Below are 22,415 nucleotides of genomic sequence, written 5' to 3'. Positions count from 1 at the left end.
AAAATCGCCCAAAGCGGTTTAAAATCGCACAAATCACACAATCTGCCAACCTAATCGATACTGTTAATCATATTGCCCAAAATATCGATAGTATCGGTATCGGCCATCCTTAGTATATTTTAGAGCAGACTTTAGCTTCATGAATCACTTGACGTTCCTTCAGGATCCAGCAAATATGTTCTTGTGAAATTTTAAACTTTCCAATTTTCTAAGCGTTTGTCCAACTTTTCCCAAAGCTTCTTCCAATTGGTTCCTCTTCCTTTCAGTCAGTTTCCTCCTCTTCCTACCACTTCCTTTTTTCTGCAAGTTCTCTCGCTCCACTCTTGAAACGATGCTATACACTTTAACCTAAGGAACTCCCTTTTAATTGAGAAAGACTTCCCATTTTCGCGATTTTCGATATAAATATATATTGCATTTCTTCGATCGAATTCATTTAATCCTTTTATTTTTAAAATGGAACGTTATTTACGTAAACTTTGATAAATGGACCCAAGAACATTCTAGAAAGATTGTCGAGGGCTCGTGCGCGTAAGCAATTATTCAGACTTTCGCTTCTTGAGCTATGGTACGTTGTTGAAAACGCTATTGAAATTTGTGTAGATTTTTAGAATACACGCCTATAAAGAATAACATCTAAATCTAGGAATAAATTGAAACTATTTAGTTGAATTTTCAACATGATTTTTGATTTATTAACAATAAAAAGCTTAAATCTAAACAGACACTATTGGTTAAATCAATTTAACAATGTGGAATAATGCAACAAATTTTTCAAAACATTAACAGAGAAAAAAAAGAGTATAATTTTTAAACAACAACCCTTCAGTTTTTAATTTAATAACGATAATTTTTTGGTTTAAAAACTATGTACATTTTTGATATGCATCAACATTTATACGATTCCACGCAAGCACATACTTCTTTAAAAATGTCGTCGGGAGATCCTTCCGCTTTGATCTGAAAAATAAAATATTTTAAATTTAATATTCTAGTAAAAATTAATATAAGAAACACGAATTATTGGTTATTGGTATTTTCTCATTTATTAATAATATGTAACAGTAAAATTCACAGAACTATGCCTCTTTTAATGATGTATATGATAGCTTTTTACACTTAGGACTATATATGAAAATATTTAGTCCTACGTCTCATTTAAAACGAAGGGTAGCATATGAATGCATAGAAATGAGACATAGTCTAAATTCTATCACTATGTATCACTATGAGCATTCATATTATGTACTATGCCTTAGTGCTACGCCTATTAACAAGGCACGTGCTCCATATTAACAATCCTTGTACTCCTAGAGATCCAAAATCTTGCTTAAATTTGTAATCTAATTAGTTGTAATGTTTTATATAGCCTAATTCAAGTTAGCATTTTTCAGTGTTTTCTTCTTCGTCCAGATTTGACAAATGTGTTACACTTCACATTGAACGAAATTACAAAGAGAAATGATTAAGAATTAATGATTTCGATCATTTATATTCTAACTTCTTATAAAACAAAATTATTCATACTGGTTATACACCAAATCATCCTAAAACATAATATCAATCTTCTGGCACATTAACTGAAAAAATATTGATATAAATGATTAATAGTAGATATTAATATTTAAATTTTCATTAAGTTGTTAACCAGAATCAATTTCTGTAGAAGAATTAATCTAACATTCGTGGGACTGCGACTGTAAACTTACATAATTAAGTTTACAGTCCAGTTTTAACAAAATTAAAAAAAAAAAAAAAAAAAAAAAGAATCTTTGCTATGAATTGCTGAAATAAATATTTTGTAGAACAACATTATAATTTCGCATAATTAGGATTATAATATACAAAGTGATTCTGAACCTGTCACAAACTTTAAAGAAATGTTTTGAGTATTTTGTTACTTCTGAGAACAGTGACGGATACGACATGCATAATGAAAAAATACTTTATATAGGAAGGCCCTTTTTGTTTAAAAAAGAATCTAGCAACGAGTTGGGTAACTTTCCCGGCTTTTATGAGATTTTGTTTTAAAAAATAACATTTGTATTACTAAACAAAATAACTGTATTGTATGTGGCGCCATCTATTATGAGATTTTGTTATAAAAACTTTATATATTTTTAATCCCTTAACGCGCTTTTTAGTATAGAATATAATAAAAGTAAATAAGACTTATTGGATAATAAAAGTTTCGCGTAAAGTTATTTAAAATCTCAACTTTTTGAAGATCCCGGAGATATTTGCGAAGTGCACTTCAGAAGTAACAAACTCCCAAAAAAATATGGATTCAGAAACAACTCTCTGATATTCAGACCTCCCTCTATGACCTCATCTGGCTTAAATCTTGGGGTCATTTTAAATCAGCGATGTGCTTTGCCCTAATGGGAAATGTTGAAGTTTAGAAATATATTGAAAATGTATGTGCTATCACCAAAAACTTTTCAGATTATGAAGCCGTTAACAATGGGACGTCTGCACGAATATCATTGGAAGTTCTTTGACACTTGCTGTTTGTTACCTTTACTCTACGGTGTATGGACGCTGTAACCAATGTTTATATTTTGTTTATTTTGCTAATTTTCAAAAAATGTATATAGCAATCTCCAAGTATGTATAACAGAAGGAAATTGTATCCAAACCCCATGTTTACTCTTGGAGAGTAGAATTTGCTTCAAACTTTATATTAGCTTAGAATCAAGCTTTGCTGTGTAGGCTACAGTTTAACTATAGCCCATACAATACGGTTTAACTATTATATGTTGATAATAATGTTACATTTATACAGCATACTAAATTGTGATTCACTTCATTATTTAATACAACTACTTCACTTCATCGTTTACACGATTAAATATTAGAAAATTAATTTATTTTCCGTTCCAAATATTACGATATGTCAAAATAATCTGACTTAATTATTCGAAGTAATTAACTTTTGGATCAATTAATCTTGGATATTTATGATTACCCCCCCCCGAATATGAATGCTTAAAATTGCATTTACGAGAAGAAATAATGTCAGTAATCACGAAAGAAGTCGGTTAGCCATGTTGTGGAAACTTTAATCACGTTTCAACTTCCATTACTGTCAGATAATCACGTAAGCGTTTACATAGTTAAAGTTAATTACATTCGGAAAATTAAACACAATTTACTTTGCCATACAAATGTAATATTGAAATTTCGTCATCTATGAAAACGTTTGTTGTAAATAAAATTGGAATCCTAATCAAACTATTTGTTGACAAACTAGAAATTTATTTTAAAAATTATTAAAATAATAATTATCTGTTTGATTTAGAGCTCTAACAAATTGATATAAATTCACAGATTTTTACACACAGTTAAACCTCAATATAGTGCCCTCCTAAATGGCGCCACCCCGTCAAAGAATGGATCTTCCTTATAATTATTAGAGAACCCTTCAGTATATTAATTGTTAAATGCACGGTTTTGTATTAACAAACCACAAAGTCACCAAATCACACAATTTTCCAAATCCTCAAACTCAAATTTATGTTCTTGTAGGGTTTGTTCGAATGAAATAGAAATACTAGATAAAACTTATTGTTGTCGTTGAGTCACATTATATTAACATCCATAATGTTCTCACTAAAATGAAATGGTATCCAGCCACTTTAAGTGTACGGGAATTAACACTAGAATGTTATTGTTATATACGTTTACCGATATATAATTATTGTGAAAGATTTTTTTATGCCTATTTATGCACTGAAGAAGGATTGGGAATGTAAACCAACCCGAAATACATATATAATCCGATTTTTTTAAAAAAATAAAGATGTTTCTAACCGTAATGCTGTGAGATAGTCTACCGAACATAGTTTTGGATTAAAGAGACGTTCATATACAAAAACCAACAGACAGCAACCATATTACAGTGTCAAATTTATGTATGGATTCTCATCACTTTATAAGTTCTTATTGTTCTAGTTTCTTGAGTAGTGCTAACTTTAAAGGTAAAGAAATGGTGGCGCTACATACGAATTTTACTGTATATAATTTGCGTATACCGAAGAATACTAAATCAATAGAAAAATTCAAAAGAATTAATGAAATGCTTTATTTAAGAAGAAAAAAAAAGAGAGTTTAAAATAGTTTTTTAATGCAATCGTTCCTCGATTTAAAAAAACCCCTCAACAATAAATAGCAATTGAAAACATTTCATAAATTTAATAAGAGGATCCAAAAAAAAAATTTATTTTTTAGAATATAAAAATCTTGATTTTCAATAATTTTGTCTTATTTTTTATTTAAACATTTGTACATAAATTTTCATTAAAAATAATGTTATTTTTATATGAAAGGTTTTATTTGAAAAAATACACGTAGCCTATACAAATTTTACACGAAATAATAATAATTATTAAATTAAAAAAGAAGTTAACTTCTATTTATTTGTTTTTTTACTGTTCTAGCGAACGATTTGTAAGGATTAATAAAGTTTAATCTGTGAAAGGTAGCCTTCGATGTGCAACTTAATCGTCTAGAATTCTCTTTTATGTTCTCGATTTATTTGACAATTGTACAATTTGTCCTTTAAAAGTATATCAAAATAATGAGAAAGAACAGATTTATATAGAACTGTATTAATTTGTTCTTATTTATAGCTCTATATATTTTTAATCTGTCTAGAATTACTCTAACTCGTAAAATCTACTTCAAAAGAAATCAAGAGAAAAAAAATCACTATACTACTTTTTCAATTTTAATGAATTACTTTTTATTGTTCGAGTCAAAAATAAGATGATATTGATATGAAATGAATATTTATATGTTTAATATTTAGAATATAAGGAATATATGTTCAGTATAATATAATTTTTATGATGTCAATGACCATTTAGTGAATCACGCACAAGTGTGCGATTAGTAACAGACAAAGAACGAATGTAAATTGACTTTTAAGCATAAAATGTGTACAAAATTGATAGATTTTAGGATGATATTAAGTAAAAACTAAAGACAAAGCACTGAAGAATGGCGATTTCTTGTTGAATTTACTTTGTACACATCACAAAAATAGTTAAAAATAAAGATCATGAACACTATATAAAAAATACTTTTAAATGTTTCTGCGATGTAAGCAACGGATTTAAAAAAAAAATCTTTTTTATATTTGGGAGCAGCTGGTAATCTCTAATGAAAGGCCAGTGTTTTAAGTGCAATGCGTATAAAAGGACGTTGAACAAAGCACTGTTCTATAGTTTTAACTGCTTTAAAAAAAACTGATTTATTTATTTATACAGTATATATAACAGTTCTGAATGTATTCATAATAGAAAATTACTGTCTAGTTGTCTGTATATCTGATTACTATAATTAGTATCTATAAATTAACTTATAAGTATATATATAGCTTATAACATTAGTTTAATTTGAGACTATAATACATATTTTTAAAGAAATATCTCAACTGATTCGATGTGCCAGATAAGACAAACTTCATTCTTTATTTTACACTTTTTTCCTCTTTGGTAAGATAATAATAAACAGGATAGCACATTATATATCATTATAAAATGCAGATTTTAATAATTCTCAAAGATACAATTTTTATAAATATTTTCACGATTTTCTGCTAGGATTTCGGCTTATACAATAATTTATAGAAGACAAAATCCTCTCGAAACAGAAAGGTTATAATTTTAGCCATAATTTCACTCTTTACCGATCATTCACAGTTAGTTCAATGGGAACGAATTTCTTAACAGTACTTTTTTTATACAGTAGACAATGCGGAAAGGAAAATGATTTCCAATCTATTAAACGATAACACGAACTTCTTGATCTAATTTAAATTTGAGTCTCTCATGACGTCAGAACTTTAGTACATCTATTTACACTATTTACTTCGATTCACCTACCATTTTCATATGCAGATGAATGGAGATGTTCACGATTGACTTTACATATAATATCTATCGTTTCGAAAGTTTATAACTGGCAATCTGAAATCAGCAATCAAAGTTTCAAGTAAATTTAGGCACGTGAATGACAGAGAGAAACAGTTTCATCGCAAGTTATTGGCAATTGTCATCAAATAGTCAAACAAAGCAAATTATTCATGTGGAATATCACAATTTTGACTTAAATAAATAATTAAAATAGGTATTTATCTTCGAAAATTAGTTCCGCTTTACGTCACGATACTGCCATCTTGCTTTAATTCAAAATTTTCAAATGATAAATAGATTATTTTGCTGTACTGATCGGTATTTGTTAATTAGATAGTACATAACTTATATACAAAAGTTATATCAAGTCGAAAACGTCTGATCTGTTACTAATCTATGACTAATATAACCTACATAATGAAGATGAAAGCAGTAAGGTTTAAAAATTATTAATATACTGTAGTTAACTGTAAAATACATCGAAAATTCGGTTAAAAAACAAGTCACTTGCTGATAAATACTTCTAAAATTCCATGTTTATCTGCATAATAAATATTATCACTAGAATTGTGTACTTTCATCAATAATTTGTACACAGTTCATTTGAGAATTCAAATAAACTGATTTTCATATTCAAATTATTTTCATTAATAATTTAATTTTTGATATTTTTAAAGAAAATTTAGAAATTCGAATCAGTGAAATATGCTTAGATATAGCTGAATACTAATTTATAGCATGTAAGTTACAGAGTACGTTAGTAAATCAAAATTATCCTAAACATACTTAAGAAAGTACGGTAATTAAAAGACAAAAATACAGTAACTACCTTTTTACAATAAATTTCGAAAAAATAAATCTCTTAATATTTCAAAATAAATAAACTTGCCTTTTTAACTTTTTCGCCAAAATAATCTAAAATCGGTTGAGTATGTGAGTGAAATGTCTTCAGCCGACTTCTAATGGTTTCTTCATTATCATCTACTCTGCCACTAGTTTCTCCTCTTTTTAATAATCTTTGTGTCATCGTATCGTCAGAAACATCAAAAAATAATAAATAAGCGCATTTGCATACCTAAAATTATTTTAAAATATTTTATTAAGCTTAATATAAAAATTTTATTGTTAATTTTTTTTTAATAATTAAGCTTACCTCTTTTTCAAATTGTATAGCTTGGTCCACCTCTCTTGGATAACCGTCTATTAAGAAACCCTTTGATGTATTTAAACGTTTCACAATTGCATCTTTCAGAAGTAATAACACTTGTTCCTGTAATTTTCCATTAAATATATGAATGATAATTTGTCTCCAAAATTTTCTACAGGGTCGCCCAAAGTCAGTTAATGGTGCTTTGTTCTGTGTGTGTGTGTTTTTCAAGTGCGAATACGAGTTGTAGTAATACTGAAGTTGGAATATGTTTGGTATATAAAATTGACGGAGTTTACATCACTAACAAGTTTGTCAGTGATAAAATATTTCAAAAGTTAATCAATCTTTATTATGGATAACTGACTTTTTGACTATCCTGTATATTAATTAATATAAATAGGCTAATTTGATAATAATAATATATATCTAATGAATTTCTTTCATTATTCATTACATTAATTTATTCAAAATTAGTAGTAATAATAATAAATTTAATATAATTATTTTAATGAATTATTATTACTGTTATTTGTTTATAAATTATATAAAAACAGCAGTATTTTTGCGTGTAAAACTAACTCTATTATTGAATTGAATATATTGTATAAAGTATGTTTACAAATAATTATTTATAGGCATACAATTTATTTATTTAAAAAATTTTGTAATAATCAGCGTTATTCAGCTGTTTAATATAAGATTAAAACGAATTATTTCCTAACAAATTTTCAAAACATCATCAGACTAGCATTTTTCTACTTAATGAATGTTTTAAAAATATCTTTTAAAAAACGTTAAGAAAAGTTTTATTTTTCATTTAATTTCTTAATTTATTCGGAGTGAATTGTATCAATTTTTAAATATAAAATTCTTGTATAGTTTTAACTGCTAATCGCAATTTTTACTTTTTAAAAGTTTTAACTGACGTGTAGAACATTTCAAGACTTGCTACAGAAGATAGAAAACGACATATACTATAGAGATTGCTTTGATAAAAATCTTTAACCTTTGATAATCATGTTATGTTATTCCTAATATAATAGCAAAACAACAGAGTACAGGAGTCATAATATATTTCCATTATTACTATATGCATTGCGTAAGAATTATATTTCATCTATTATAGTTACAGCAGAAATTTAACAAGGTGATGCAACTAAAAAACAAAAAATATTTGATTATTAAATATAACGAGCAATTATTTATTGTGACATCGTCACAATGCCAGGCTGTAATTTTTAATCATATTTTTAATTTATTTCATTTAAAATATATGCTCTCCACCTCATATTAGTACTGTGGTGTCTTGCCCCTGTACATCATACTTTTCCGTCGTGCCGGTCATCTATTATCTACTTTCGGGGAAAAAGTTTTGGATTGAAACAACTTCACTTCCGGTTTGTATCGGATGTTTATATATAGTTAAACGGGGCCTCCTGCGTCTAAGGTTTCCATATCTGTTCTCATATTTCATACATCTCACAGCGTTCTCGGGATTAAGGAAAGAAGAACGGACGAACAGTGAAAATTTATAGATCTACAATTTTTTCAAATTGCAGTCCAAAAACTTTATTCTGTTTGAATAAAACTGCAACGCAAAATACACAAAGTTATATGTATTCTTGTATATGATTGATTTATAGTAAGCAAATCTATTATATAAATAATAATCACATGTTATCACTGAACAAATCACTCACACAGATTGAATCATTAATCATTACTTTCACATGAATGTGAAAGGGAAAAATCATATTTTATTACGTTACTAAATAAAGTGTATTTATTTGAAAACTACGGATTCCATCGTTTAAATTTATACTTAGGCGTCTACCTGCTTTAGTTTACTTCTACACTTAAATATAAACAAATTTTAATTATTTACAAAAATTATATATATATTTATTAGTAGTAGCAGGAGATGCAATTGCTCCCTTTCACCTCCCTAAGAGCATATACTGTTTTCCTATTCCTATACAGAGTACAAGGATCATGGTGCCATCTGTTGATTATCATCGTATTTTTTCGTCATTTTAATTTTAAAAATTCAAATTAATCGATTCCTATTTTATTTTTCTGAATTAATCAATATTAATTTAAACAACAAAATTGAAATTTATTAAATTCTATTTAATTTTTATATAATTCAAGCAAATTAAAAACATATATATTCCTGGAAACGTTGTGATTTTACAGCTACTAATTTAAGCTAAACTTCAATTAAATAATTTACAGCTTAATTAATTACAAGAGGAGTCTAAAATCTATTTTTATAAGATTATTTTATAGACTCTCAAAACCATATCCAAGATCGATAATACATCCAATGATCAATATACTTATGTAATGAAATTCGATAAGACTATAAAAATGAATAAAAGATTTCAATTTAAATAATTCTATATATAGTATATAATTATTATTATACTCTTATAATTATTCAATACTTGAGAATCTAGCTTTGGGATGATCCAAAATTAGCTATCGCTCAAAAAAATTTTCAAAAGGACTTTAAAAATTTCATTTGTTGAAAACGTTGCGATTTGTGTATTAAACGAGAAGAATTTTATTTTAAACAAATTTCAAAGTTCGAAATTATTTGAAGAACGCCGCAATTTTAGTCTTTACAATGGTTAACTAATTTCTGGACCACCCTAAATTAACACGTGCGCCTAGATCTCGGAATGGCTCAGAAATTTAACTGGTATTCTTGTAAAGGTGGAGTCAAGACCATTCCTCGGGTCTAGTGTGCACGTGAGTATTTTTTTATTCGAGTTGACTTGTAAATAGGTCGATAAGATGAGTTAAAGTTAAAATAGGAAAGTTTAATTTAAAATGAATTTAAATTAAAATTATAGTTAAGCCTATAAACTTAATACTTATTATTATTGATTTTTATAAGTTTCGATATTTAGCAATTAAATATAAATTTAGTAATGGCAATGAATCAATCGTAGCATATGTTGGCATAATACTATACTTAAAATACAGTAGAGCGTCGATAAGTGGAATGGCCGGAAAGTGGAACGATTTTCAGTCGGACTGTGTCGTGCTGAATCGAATGTTTTTGATACTAAATTTACTTCTAAAGTATAATTTTCATGTTTTTTATATTCTTTAATATATTTATTTTGTTTGTACAAAATGCAGAAATAATTTTTAACGATACGATAGCCTCGATGATTATTATAAAAATTTTCGTTAGGCTTAAAATCGACGAAAATTCAACACGAAGCGACACGCAACGGAGAAAAATTCAACAGGAAGCGATACGCAACGGAGAAAAATTTGAACATCGGACAGGTTAATGTATTTTTTCGTACAAAGTCGGAAACTGGAACAAATCATTAACTGGAAGGACCCCAGTCCCCAATTGGTTCCACTTATCGACGCTCTACTGTATCTAAAAATTAATGACGTCAAAAATTACATAAAAGTTTGGTAAAAACATTTATTCTTCTAAAATCAAGTGAGAAATTTAAATTAATTTTAAATTCTGTGTAAAACTATACTATTAAATTTTTCATGGCGTTTAGTTTTACACGGAATTAAAAGTTTAATTTTTATGTTTCATCTTGGCTATCCTGCTATAAGATAGCGTAAATTTTGTTTTCGCCAATGCTTTTACATACAGCTTATTCAAGAAGAAAATTTTGGTTTTAAATTCATTGTCACGTATTTAATTTGTATAGATAGCTACGTATAGAGATGCATTAAAACATCCTATTAAAAGCAACAGCGTCCTATTAAAAGTGTTTAAAAAGAAAAACCACCTTTCGTGGATCAATAAAGTAAGATGTCATTATGGATAAAATCAGATGGTTTTATATAGTATATAATGCAGACAGCTAGCTACGATATTTTAAAACAGTAGCTGTTTTATGTTATGCAAATCCTTTTAAGAGTAAATCCCGCATCACACGATACTTAAAAAAATTAAAATATAAGATCCTAGCTATTGATAGTAAAGGACAGTATCAGGATCAGGGCCTTGGGGCTAGGAATTCCCGGTCTCCTCTATCCTTTCTTCATGATCCTCTCGGTTTAATATTTATTTCTGTCTCTATCTCTAGGCACTGAAATTATGTAAATTGATTTTCTAGATTTTATAATTGAAATTTTGTTATACAGATTCCGGTCCGGAACCAGGGTATAGGACTTCTCCTTCCTCTTGCCGAGCAGTTTCGAGTGCTGGATCCAGATCGCACATCGATAAATATATATTTATCTGCATCTGAGTCTTCTAAAAGCGCTAGACCCTAAGCAAAGATTTAAAGATCTAGATTTCCTATTGATCGGTCAATTCTTCCCCAAGAACTTGATGCCCGACAATTCTTCCCGAGACACTTCTACCTAAAACAATTTATTCAGGTTATTTTTCAGACAATCCTTCTCTCCAAAAGTTCAGACAGTTTTCTTCCATATATATTTCTCCAGATTATTATTTTCCTAAATCTTTCGCAACAAATTGTTGTCCTATTTATATAACTATTAGAATTATACCAAAAAATAGTAGCTGATCAAAAATATTTTTGGGAGATAAATTCGCCGATAACGATCGACCTGTTGGCGCCATTCGGATAAGAAGTATTGGTTATTGATTCATTTAATTTATATCAATCATTATATTCCAGGGGGAAAAACAGATTTTTATTGAGGCAACAAATTTCTGTAATATTAAGCAAGTTTATTTTTGCATTCATTAGGAATATAAAATAAATACAGTATTACATTTAAATACGATTTACCTTTGAATTGCAAAATTCTATATACGGTATTTAAGTTATGAGTATAAGTTTTATGCAATCACAAACATTAACACAAATAAAAGCAATATTAACATATTAATCGAAATCACAAAAGTTTGAAAAGAGGAAATATCATTAGAAATTTTCTTAACTTAGGAATACACCGATCGTAAAGAGTGCGCCATGAATAAAAGTGTTTGTTCCAAAATGTTTCGATTAACATTTTTGTAGCATATTTTACTTAAAGAGAAAATAAAATCTGTTTCAGAAATGATATACTGTACATCTTTAAAAATCTGTTGCAAAAAAGCTAATTCAAAAACGATAGTATCTCAAATATTGCGGGATTATTAGAGAAAAATGTTTACGTTTTCTGCAAATATAGTTTAAAATAAAATCATTATTAAAAAGCACTATTTACACTAATAAACAAACGAATAACTTTAAATAAGTTTAAATGAAGTAAACCGCGTAATTTTCTTATTATTTGCATCTGCATCGACAAATATAAGCAAGAAGGCCAACCTTTTATATTATTTATTGTTCTTGGCAAATCATATATTATAGTTAGTAAAAATATAAATATATATTTATTTATAAAACAAGCACTCTGTTAGCGTATTAGCGTGGATGTGAAAAATATTAGCACAGTATTATCATTTTCAGCTGAAATCTATCAATTTTCTGAGTGTTCAATGAAATATCAAAAAATTATAAATATTTGTTAATTATATATTATAAAATGTACGTTTGTCGCGACGTCTGTGTATGAGGTAAAGTATGTTTCTCCACTTTCAATACGACATATTAAAAACATTATTTATACGAGGAAAAACATTAAAACAATATATTGTCATGTTATGTCACAATGGATTAAATATTAAGATATAAAATTTAAATAAAAAGACTATGCTTTGATTATTTTCTTTCTCTAAAAAAAGATAATTCAAATTACGCAACGACTTGATCGTCAATCGATTCACAATATTGAATTACGTATTTATATAAATACATTAAAACAATCATGTTCTTACGTAATTATGGAGGAAAAAATTATTCCTGTAACACGTGAACTGTTCATCTTAATGATTTATCACTAAATCAATAGTTTGTCATTAAATCTGAATTATATAGCGATTCTGATTTTTTACCGTGATACTTGAAAACTAACTCGTAGCTTACGCTCCAAATTTGACATATTTCAATCGTTTTATGTAATCTTACACTAGTCTTAGAAGTGATAATGGCAACTGTTAGCGACCCATTAACTATAGTATAATCTTCGATTGCAATATTCCGAAGCAATATATAGAGAACAACGAAGGGGAGGTTGTATCTGCTCTTAAGCAATCATTATTCTGACAAAAAACAAGACAAGGTTACTTCAGATGGCTATGGACAAGGTCATTTTAGCTATGAAAGAAAATGTCAGCTATCCTTTAAGCCATAATATAAAAGAAACAAGGAAGAAATAGGAAATACCTCCAAGTTGCAATATTCAGATAATTGTATTATTCATTGTATTTAATTAAATATATCAGATAATGTATTATTGAACAGAAATAATTTATCTTTCAAGCTAACAAGTATAATCCTTAATAATAAGATCAAATGCTATATTTTATTACATCGATTATTATAATCGATAAATTAAAAAATGGATGTTTTTTTAATATTTACATTAAAAAGGATTGGATTGGCTTGATGGAGTAAGGCAACAACATATGGGTGATCTGCCAAGGGTGCGCCTTCCGGAAGGACTTCCTATGTAACTGGCTTCTATTTAGGTGTTACGGCAGGAACAGGGCCGCTGAGAGCACACACACTGATATTTTCGCACGTAAAATTTAAGCGCGGAATTCTGCATTAGCGCACAGACTGATATTTATCGCGCGGAATTCAGAGGCAGGGTCATAAGCGAGAGAAACTGGGGATTTTCTATAAAATTTGAGGTCTCGTAGTGGTTACTATCTTTATAAATTTTTGTTTTACTAACAAAAAAAATAAAATCTTTAAGAGTGCGTTTTATTAATAAAAAACATTTATATATTTATTTATTTATTAAAAAAAAATCATTAATAGAAAACATTTTTTTTTTTGAACAAATGAAAAGGCACAAGGGATCCGCTCTATCTCCGGGCCTCATACAATCGCTCGACCGTTAAAAAGTTCGTTGATATTTTAAGAAAAAAATAAAAATTTTTATTTAATTCTAAATTCCTGAAAATATCCTTGATCATATAAATATACCAAACCCTTAAATTATTTTGAAACAAACTTAAGTTAAAAAAATATATAATCACTTCCGATTACTTTAGAGTACCGGTAAATATGACAACTCTGTAGAATTAATAATAAATAAATAAATAAATAAATAAATCTGTATCTTCAGAAAAATGTCTTGTACCAGTACATAGAAATATCCGAAACTTATATGTTATGTAATGTTAATTTTTTTATGATAAATTAAGATGTTTGCATATTTTTATGCAAAATTTGTTTACTATTAATTAAGATAAACATTTTAATTATTGGATAATTTAAAATTATTTTTATTAAAGTTACTAAAAATACTGAATCATTCTGTGATTAATATATACTTAAAAATATCATAATTCACTATTTTATATATAAAATAGAAAAGTATGATTTTTATTTTTAATTCTTTATTTAATTTGCATTCAGATGTTAGATGCATCCATTACATCAACATAGAAATAAATATATTAATATTCAAGTGAAGCAAATAATTATATGGAAGTATTGGCACTTAATATGTGTTTTACACATGCAAATATGCAGTATAACGAGTTAAAAACTTACAAGAGGGACTAATTCTCCCTTTTGCATAATTTCATTCAACATCTTCCCTCTATCAGAACCAGAACTGACTTCTTCCCTCAACAAATCTCCCGTCGATAAATGTGTATATCCGTATTTTTCCACTATCTGTGCACATTGCGTACCTTTACCAGATCCTGGCCCACCTGCAAAAGTAAAATTATTGTCACAAGATGGCGTTAGTGTGCAATTTACGATCGTCTCCGTATTATTATTATTTTTTAAAGTTTTAAAGTTCGATAATTCATTAATTTTATTTTAATAATAATAATAATAATTTATAAACTTACCTATCACAAATATAACAGGAACGTTGAGTGCTTTCAATGAATCCTAAATTCAAATTGAGAGTTGCCATTAATAATTTATTAAATTTATTATTCTATTTATATTAAAAAATAAAGATAAAATTAATTAAATCTCATACGTGCTTTAATTTAAAAGAAAAATAAATTCTTTTAAAATAAATTTAAAATACGCAATTACTTCCAAATCATGTGATCGTGTTTCGTTGTTTCAATTGGTTTATTTAAAAGCAAATAATTTTTTTCTATCGATGTTTATGTACAGTATCATTTAAATTATCTTGAGACCAAAACTTCGAAGCAGATGTCAAAACAAAAACATCATTATTTTTAACGATGTTAATATTTAAAAATAGAACCTGATAGATATTTAATGTTTTCATCGATTTAGCACTTCATTAATCCAAGCATTATAGAAAAAAATTGTACGAGTTTTAAATAGTTTGTCGCACTTAATATACTTACCTCTAGCTTTACAGAATGCTTATTATTTCTAAATGATTTAATTTTCACATTACTACAAATAACGCCCATTTTAAACTCAAAAATTCGTTATGTACAGTACTATAAATTCAAACCATGGAAACACGCTAGAGTCACGTGACGGTGATTCAAATTTTCTGCTCAGGTCACATGACTTCAATTTTAAAAATTTGCAATGAGAATATGAGACGTTTAAAAAAATTTTTGAATTTACTTGAATATGAGATGCTTCGTAAATAATGAAAAAGTTTTAGTTATATATATATTTTTTATAATGTATTTCAGTTTTAATACGATTCTAAATTTATACAGTTAAATTTGAATTTTTTTAATCAAGGAAAAAATGAATAAACAACTTATTATTAAATTTTAACAATAAAAATTATTTTTAAAATAACTTGTTACTATCCAGATAATAATTATTAATATTAAGGATTATTTTCTGTTTTTAAATTTAATATCACGTGACAATGTAATATTCCGAAGAGAATTGCATACTACAGTTTTAGTTTAATTATTATATTGTTATTCAAGGTTATCTGAAAATATTATTGTTTGACATATACAAAGTACATTTATAATTAAATTTTCAATCATTAGAAACGTTCAAAAATATATTAAGTCTCTCAACCAATGAATGAGACCCGGGGGCTACCCGTACAAATTTTCAAAGAAAAAAAAATTTAAATCAGTAAAAGTAACAAACCATAAAAAATGATTATATTAAAATATAGAAATTTTTAATGGCTTCGTATTTATTTTTAAATAAAAATGTTGAAATTGTTAAATATCAATTTATGAGTATTTAAAAAAAATGAAAAATGACGTCAGTACAATATCACCATTATAAGGAAATGACATTTGTTAGGTCAATATCAAAAGATTTCAATAGAGAAAAATTAATTTCCTCTTTCCTTCCTCATCTTTTAATTAAAGAAAAACTATTTTTTAACCACATTATATTACATTACATAGTAAATTTATTAACATTTACGCATTTAATAGAAATTTATATTTAAATAAATAAATAAATAAATAAATATAAATATATATATATATATATATATATATTTTCTGATATATATATTTTTTAACGTTGTAGTCATTAAAGGTTCAAAAGGGTGTTCTATCTGGAGGGTATACAATTTCTATCATTTCTAATTATAACCCAGCCATGAGGGATTGTTTCGTTAAAGTATGGCACACGTTCTAACTAAAATAATCTATTAAATCACAGTTTAAAATATTTAAAAACAATTTAACAATCTCTGTTATCCATTCACTTATAGCAATATCGCGTTTACCTGCATAACACAGATTAAATCGATCACAGATAAAATACCAAAGGTTAATAGATAAATAAAAAAAGAGGAGGATAAATGGGAACCAAAGGATTTTAGGATATTATTTTAAGATAGATTATTGTAAATTACGGAAATTCTATAGCTAGCGGATTTGTGAGATAAGGAACGAGTGGCTTTCGTCACTTACGCTCATCTTTCAAAAAGCGAGAGATGCCACGACCTTGCTCCTCTATAGGTCAAATTAGATTCGACGGAGTTCCTGTGTGTTGGCTTCTCTACGTATGTCTTACCCACAATGCAGTGCCGCTTACGGAAGAGTTCATTCGATACAGGTGGGATAGGTTTATTTTTCATTTTTCTTGTTTAAATTTCAACCAATCATTTTAAAGTTTATTATTACTTTCTTTTATGTAAAATGTTTTAAATTTGTAAATATTTTGTTCCTGTATTAAAATTTTGCCTTTTTTTCTGTTTTTGAATATTTATTTTTCTTAAATTATTTTCATACAAAAAAAAATGCAAAAGATTTATTTGATTTTATTGTATTTAATATTATTGATGACCAATTAAGCTAATCGATGTTTAAATAATTTATGGCAAGTTGTTAAATGTTAAGATAATTTTATGTTTTTTAATCAATAGATAAGTTTAAAAAACTTATTACTATATTTAAACAATGCACGAAGAGTATACACTTTTAACCTTAGTAAAGATACATCTGAAATATTTTTAAAAATTTATAAAGGTATATTCTAACTTTATGCATAATACCTAAAACTGAGAAAGGTGAGATGGGACTTGAATCAGTCACAAATATGAGGCTCTCCAACTGCCGTAAAAATATATGAATAGCAGCAATAATAATTAAAAGACATCTGTTTTACTCGTGTATAAGAAGAGGGGCTCTAAAATTTAGCCTTAAAAATTAAATTTTGGAGTTCCTCTGCTTAAAAACAAATTTTAAGATTAACTGCATCAAAACCCGGCCCAAGCGGTTATATTCATTTTTCTTCTATCTGGGTCTAGTAATCAGTAAAAGTAATATATATAATTTAATTCACGTCTGCCTTTCTGGTCTGTCCGTTTGTTCGAGCATCACGTGAGAACGGCTGAGCTGATTGCTATGAAAATATGTTCATATATTCAGAAAAGTCCTGAAAAGGATATAGGCTACATTCGAATTCATGTCTTTCTGTATGTCTGTTCTCGTATCACGTGAGAACAGCTGAATCTTTTTCAGACTATATTTTTAAGAATGCATTTAGAGTAAATTTCGATATAAAATTATTTTTGGTGGATCGATTATATTATAAGTTTATTATAAGTATACATTCTTTTTCCGTACATACATTTTTATATGAGTATACGAGCGTATTACCTTTATATAACATATCATTTTCTCCAGCGAAGCCAGGTACCTCAGCTAGTATGTAATAAAATCAATAAAATTCATAGTAAAAACATTGGTATAAATAATGCTAAATAAAGTCAATATCTAGTTTACATTAAAAACTTATTTTCTTGAAATAAAAGAGAAATAAATTAATAAATTATATAAATCATCTTAAAAAACTTCAACAAAACAAGCATTAAAATCACTAAAAAATATGTTGTTTTTTAAATATTTTAATATTTTTTATTGTACTAAAAGTATACAAAGACATATTTTTAAATTTAAATATTTAATTTTCTCTTGTTGGGCTGCAATTTGAAAAAAACTGTAGATGTATAAATTCCCACTGTCGTCCGTCCGTCCGTCTTTCCTTAATTTCGAGAACAGAGTTAGATGGATAAAATCCAAGACCAGATATAGAAATCTTAAGGATAGGAGGCCCCCAATTAACTATATAGAAACTTTCAGTGAAAATCGAAGTCATGTTATTTCAATTAAAAATTTTTTCCCTGAAAGGTTTTAATAGATGACCGGCACGACTCTATTGTTAATGGAAAAGTATGATACAGGGCAAGACACTACAGTACAGTACAAATTTGAGGTGGAGAGCATATCTTTTAAATGAAATAAATTAAAAATATGATTAAAAATTGCAGCCCGGCATTGTGTCGATGTCACAATAAATAATTGCTCGCTCACAATAAATTTGATTAGTAAATAAATTTGTATAATGTATATTTTAAAATAATCTTGTTACTTAAAAATTTATAATTACATATTTTTTAAATATTTTTTGAATGAAAGAATTTTTTAAAAAAGAATTATATATATTATTTATATTCAGTTTTTAATTTATTAATTGACTAATTTATTTTTTAATTATAAAAATAGAACATTTAACTTTTCATAATTGATTAACGTTATACAAATCCTTAACAGATACAAATGACATTTAAAAAATTAACCTCAAAAAAATATCCTAAGCCACCACTCTCGCGAATCCATGTGCACAGGATCATATGCTATTTTGCGGGAAAATGTGCACTAATTTGTTCTAATTTCATAACAAGATATGGTTTCAAGTCTGGATCAACTTAGATGTGTGAGCAAGCTAGCCACTGGCTGCACATATACGGATTTATTGCCATATTACCAAGTAAATTAGCATCTTCTCTAAATAGGATTTAAGTATACTGTACCTATTGATAAGTACCATCAAACATATTTTGGCCGGATGACTGAGCGGTTAAGAGCAGTCTACTGCTCTGGTGGATCGTACAACCCCATTTTCGGGAAGATGGTCTGGATATGTCGGGTTCGTCTCTCACCACCCAACCTCCCCATAATGTATTTGCTAAAAACGGCTTTCTTAGTGCCCATAGAGCATAAAGTTTTTAAAAAAAGATAAATTTGAAATTTTCATAACTGGGTTGTTCCGGATATGTCGACTCCGAGCTTGAAAATCTAGCTGTATTCATGAGGAAAATAAAAAAAAAGGCCTCTTAGTGACTGCAAGATGGAATGAGTTTCTTCTCTCCTCAACCCAGGAGTTTGTGGTCAGCATAAAGTCCACCATTCATTTCTATTTAGTACTATTTGCCTAATCTTGCCCTAATGTGTTCTGCCTTTCACTATGTCCCAGTACTCCATTCTTGTCGTCCTCTTGCCGCTTTTCTCTGTATCATTTCTTCAAATAACACCTTCTGTCTGAGTGTCTTAGTAGATGTTCCATCATATGGTTTCTTCGTTTATTTATAGTGGTAAGAATGCTTCCGGTTTCTCCTGCTCCCTGTTAAAATGCTTGCCTACTAAAATGCATTGGACTTAATTGATAGAATTAGGCAGATCTGCCAAGAGGGCTACCTCTCGAACAGACTTTCTATAAGAAACTATCCTTATCTTGATGCTAGACACGTGACGAAAACCCGGAAAACTGCGACCAATTACCAGATCTAGTGGTTTTATCTATTTGGCCACTAGTGAACTCTCCTGAAATGAAACTTTTTTGCATGTTTCATAATGCGAAAAGGATATTTTAAGTCAGATCAAGGACGAATCCAAGGAGTGTAGGGGTAACGTCTCCGTAAAGCTTTTTAATATTAACAAGAACTTCATCATTTCTTTAATGTTTATATTTTTATGTTATTTAAGTTTACAGTTTATTTTAAGCAATTATTAAGACGATAAAAGTTTTATTTTATTGCACAAATTAAAAATCGTTCCCTAAGATTTGTTCTTAAATCCATCTTTGAATTAAATGCAAAATATTATTATTATTATCGTAACGAATCAAATATAGTTTCATAGTTATAGGATTTATATATATCTTAAAAAGATATTTGAACTAATTCATGATCAAAAATTCTTTTAAAAATTTGGTGCAAAATTTGAGAAATTATAACCATTAGCCTATTTATCAAAATTTGTCTACGTAATCCATTAAGGAATTATTAATAAAAAAATTTTAAAATATTTATATTAAATTATGTCATTTTATTTTATTTTATTTTGAAAAATTGTTTCACTTGATATGAATCGAAAAACCCGCATAAAATTAGCATAATTTTTCCCGCTAAATAACCTGTAACCTTGAATGCATCGATTCGCAAGCGTTTTCATATATGATCGCATTAGAATATTTTTTGTTATTCATTTATTTTAAAGAAATTTATTAATTAATTAATTTTTAATACATTTTATAAACTTTTTATTAAATAAATATTTGTCTATATTTCTTTTAAATATCTTAAAATTAGTATAAAATATTTTAAATATCCTAAAGCATTAGACTATATTTCCACTTTAATAAATAACGATTCTCAAATGATCTAATATTGAATTAATTTAAATATTAAAAATTTAAAGTAATTGAAAAATGAAAATTAATTTAAGTACAATTAAAACAAATTCTACGAATTTTATACCTAGTCTAAAGAGAATATATTAGTCTAATTCCAAGATTTACGCTTACAAATCTCATTCTTCTTTATCAAAGAACCTATTCTTAAAAAAGTGACTTGTAGGGATAATTGCTGTAGTTCTGTTAACATCTCATAGAACTATAGGATCGTTAAGTCACTACAGAAATCGAATATTCAGAGTATTCATATGGTCTCTGATGAACGATGGATTTTCATCAGAGATCCTAAGAAATCTAAATTTCTATACGTTGTTCATAGAGATTTTATAAGAACTCAGAATCACCAAGTCTTAAACTAGATTTGGATCTCGAAAAACTGAAGACTAGTTTTAAACATTTAGTGTCATATTTGATAAATTATTCACTTGGAATAAATCAAAAATGTCGAAAACTAATCTGTCTAGGCGTGACCTCATCTATATTAGATGTCAGTGGTGTCAGGTGTGCACTCATTTTGCCAGGATAGTGTACACTTTCAGGTCAATTTGATGTCCTTTTAGACATTATTATTATTTTTAAAAAAGTAAGAGTAACGTCAAATTGACTTTTAAAAAATGCTATTCTGGCAAAACAAATGACTGACTGATTAGTTGGAGACATGGATTTATCTAGAAATTTCATGAATGTTTTTCTTAATAACTTTAAAAAATTAGTCTTATAGATTAATTTTAAAATGCAAATAAGTTTACCCCTCAGTCTGAATGTTTATAAAATAATTTTTAAAATCCAGCGACGAGTTGTTTAACTTTCCCGGCAACATTTAATAAATGCGTGTGACGCCATCTGTTATGATATTTTATTTTAAAAAAAACTTATATTTTTAATTATTATAAAATGGCAAACAGTTTAATTTTGAGGGTAGGGATACGTTTTATTTTTTAAAAATGTAAATGCTATTAACGAGTAAAATTGTCATTAATCGACCCTAATCGAAATAGACACACGACCCCCTTTATCTCTCCACCCCCTCGACCTTTAATCTCCAAAATTTAACAGTATCAATCCTCCTAATACACAAACCTCTACAAAATTTCAAAATTTTCGACAAAAAGCACAGGAATTATTAAGCTCAAAGAGGGTGAACAAAACATGCCCCCATACACAAACATATATACAGAAACACTAATTTTTTTTTTTTTTTTTTTTACATTTCTCAACGTTTCAAGATCCCAGAGTCCAAAAATGTAAAAATCCTGGTGGGTAGTTTTTTGACCGATCGCCATACTTTTCCTCTGTTATATATAACAGCTGGAAAAGTAACTAGAAAATTCGTTTAAAAAATCGTTCTGCTTTATTTTAAGGGGATTATTGCTTCTTCTAGATCCGTCTCTAATTGGAGAGTATAATATTCGA

The 22,415-nt window shown here is 27.7% G+C and overlaps 1 protein-coding gene across 2 annotated transcripts; it reads right to left on the bottom strand.

Moving 5' to 3' along the window:
• Positions 1 to 662: 662 nt before the first annotated feature.
• On the bottom strand, positions 663 to 17,054 carry Ak1 (Adenylate kinase 1). Of its 2 annotated transcripts, none has more exons than XM_067273885.1 (6): positions 16,937 to 17,054; positions 14,948 to 14,990; positions 14,640 to 14,803; positions 7,072 to 7,188; positions 6,808 to 6,993; positions 663 to 960 (listed from the first exon to the last, which is right to left on the bottom strand). In XM_067273885.1, exons 1-6 carry the CDS (start codon positions 16,940 to 16,942, stop codon positions 889 to 891), a joined length of 588 nt encoding a protein of 195 aa, XP_067129986.1. In that variant the 5' UTR covers positions 16,943 to 17,054; the 3' UTR covers positions 663 to 888. The 2 variants fall into 2 exon arrangements, with proteins under 2 accessions (XP_067129986.1, XP_067129985.1); XM_067273884.1 differs by lacking the exon at positions 16,937 to 17,054 and adding an exon at positions 15,428 to 15,593.
• Between the last annotated feature and the right edge of the window lie 5,361 nt (positions 17,055 to 22,415).

Source organism: Centruroides vittatus, unplaced genomic scaffold, assembly GCF_030686945.1.
Source record: "Centruroides vittatus isolate TY-2023 unplaced genomic scaffold, ASM3068694v2 contig_5, whole genome shotgun sequence".
Taxonomy (NCBI): domain Eukaryota; kingdom Metazoa; phylum Arthropoda; class Arachnida; order Scorpiones; family Buthidae; genus Centruroides; species Centruroides vittatus.
This window is presented reverse-complemented; position numbering and strand designations above follow the sequence as displayed.

Coding starts and splice junctions, on each gene's coding strand:
- Ak1 (XM_067273884.1), bottom strand. CDS start 15,496: ATGGGCGTTATTTGTAGTAATGTGAAAATTAAATCATTTAGAAATAAT. Junction 14,804..14,947: donor TCCTGTTATATTTGTGATAG/GTAAGTTTATAA, acceptor TTACTTTTGCAG/GTGGGCCAGGATCTGGTAAA. Junction 6,994..7,071: donor CTATACAATTTGAAAAAGAG/GTAAGCTTAATT, acceptor AAATAATTTTAG/GTATGCAAATGCGCTTATTT.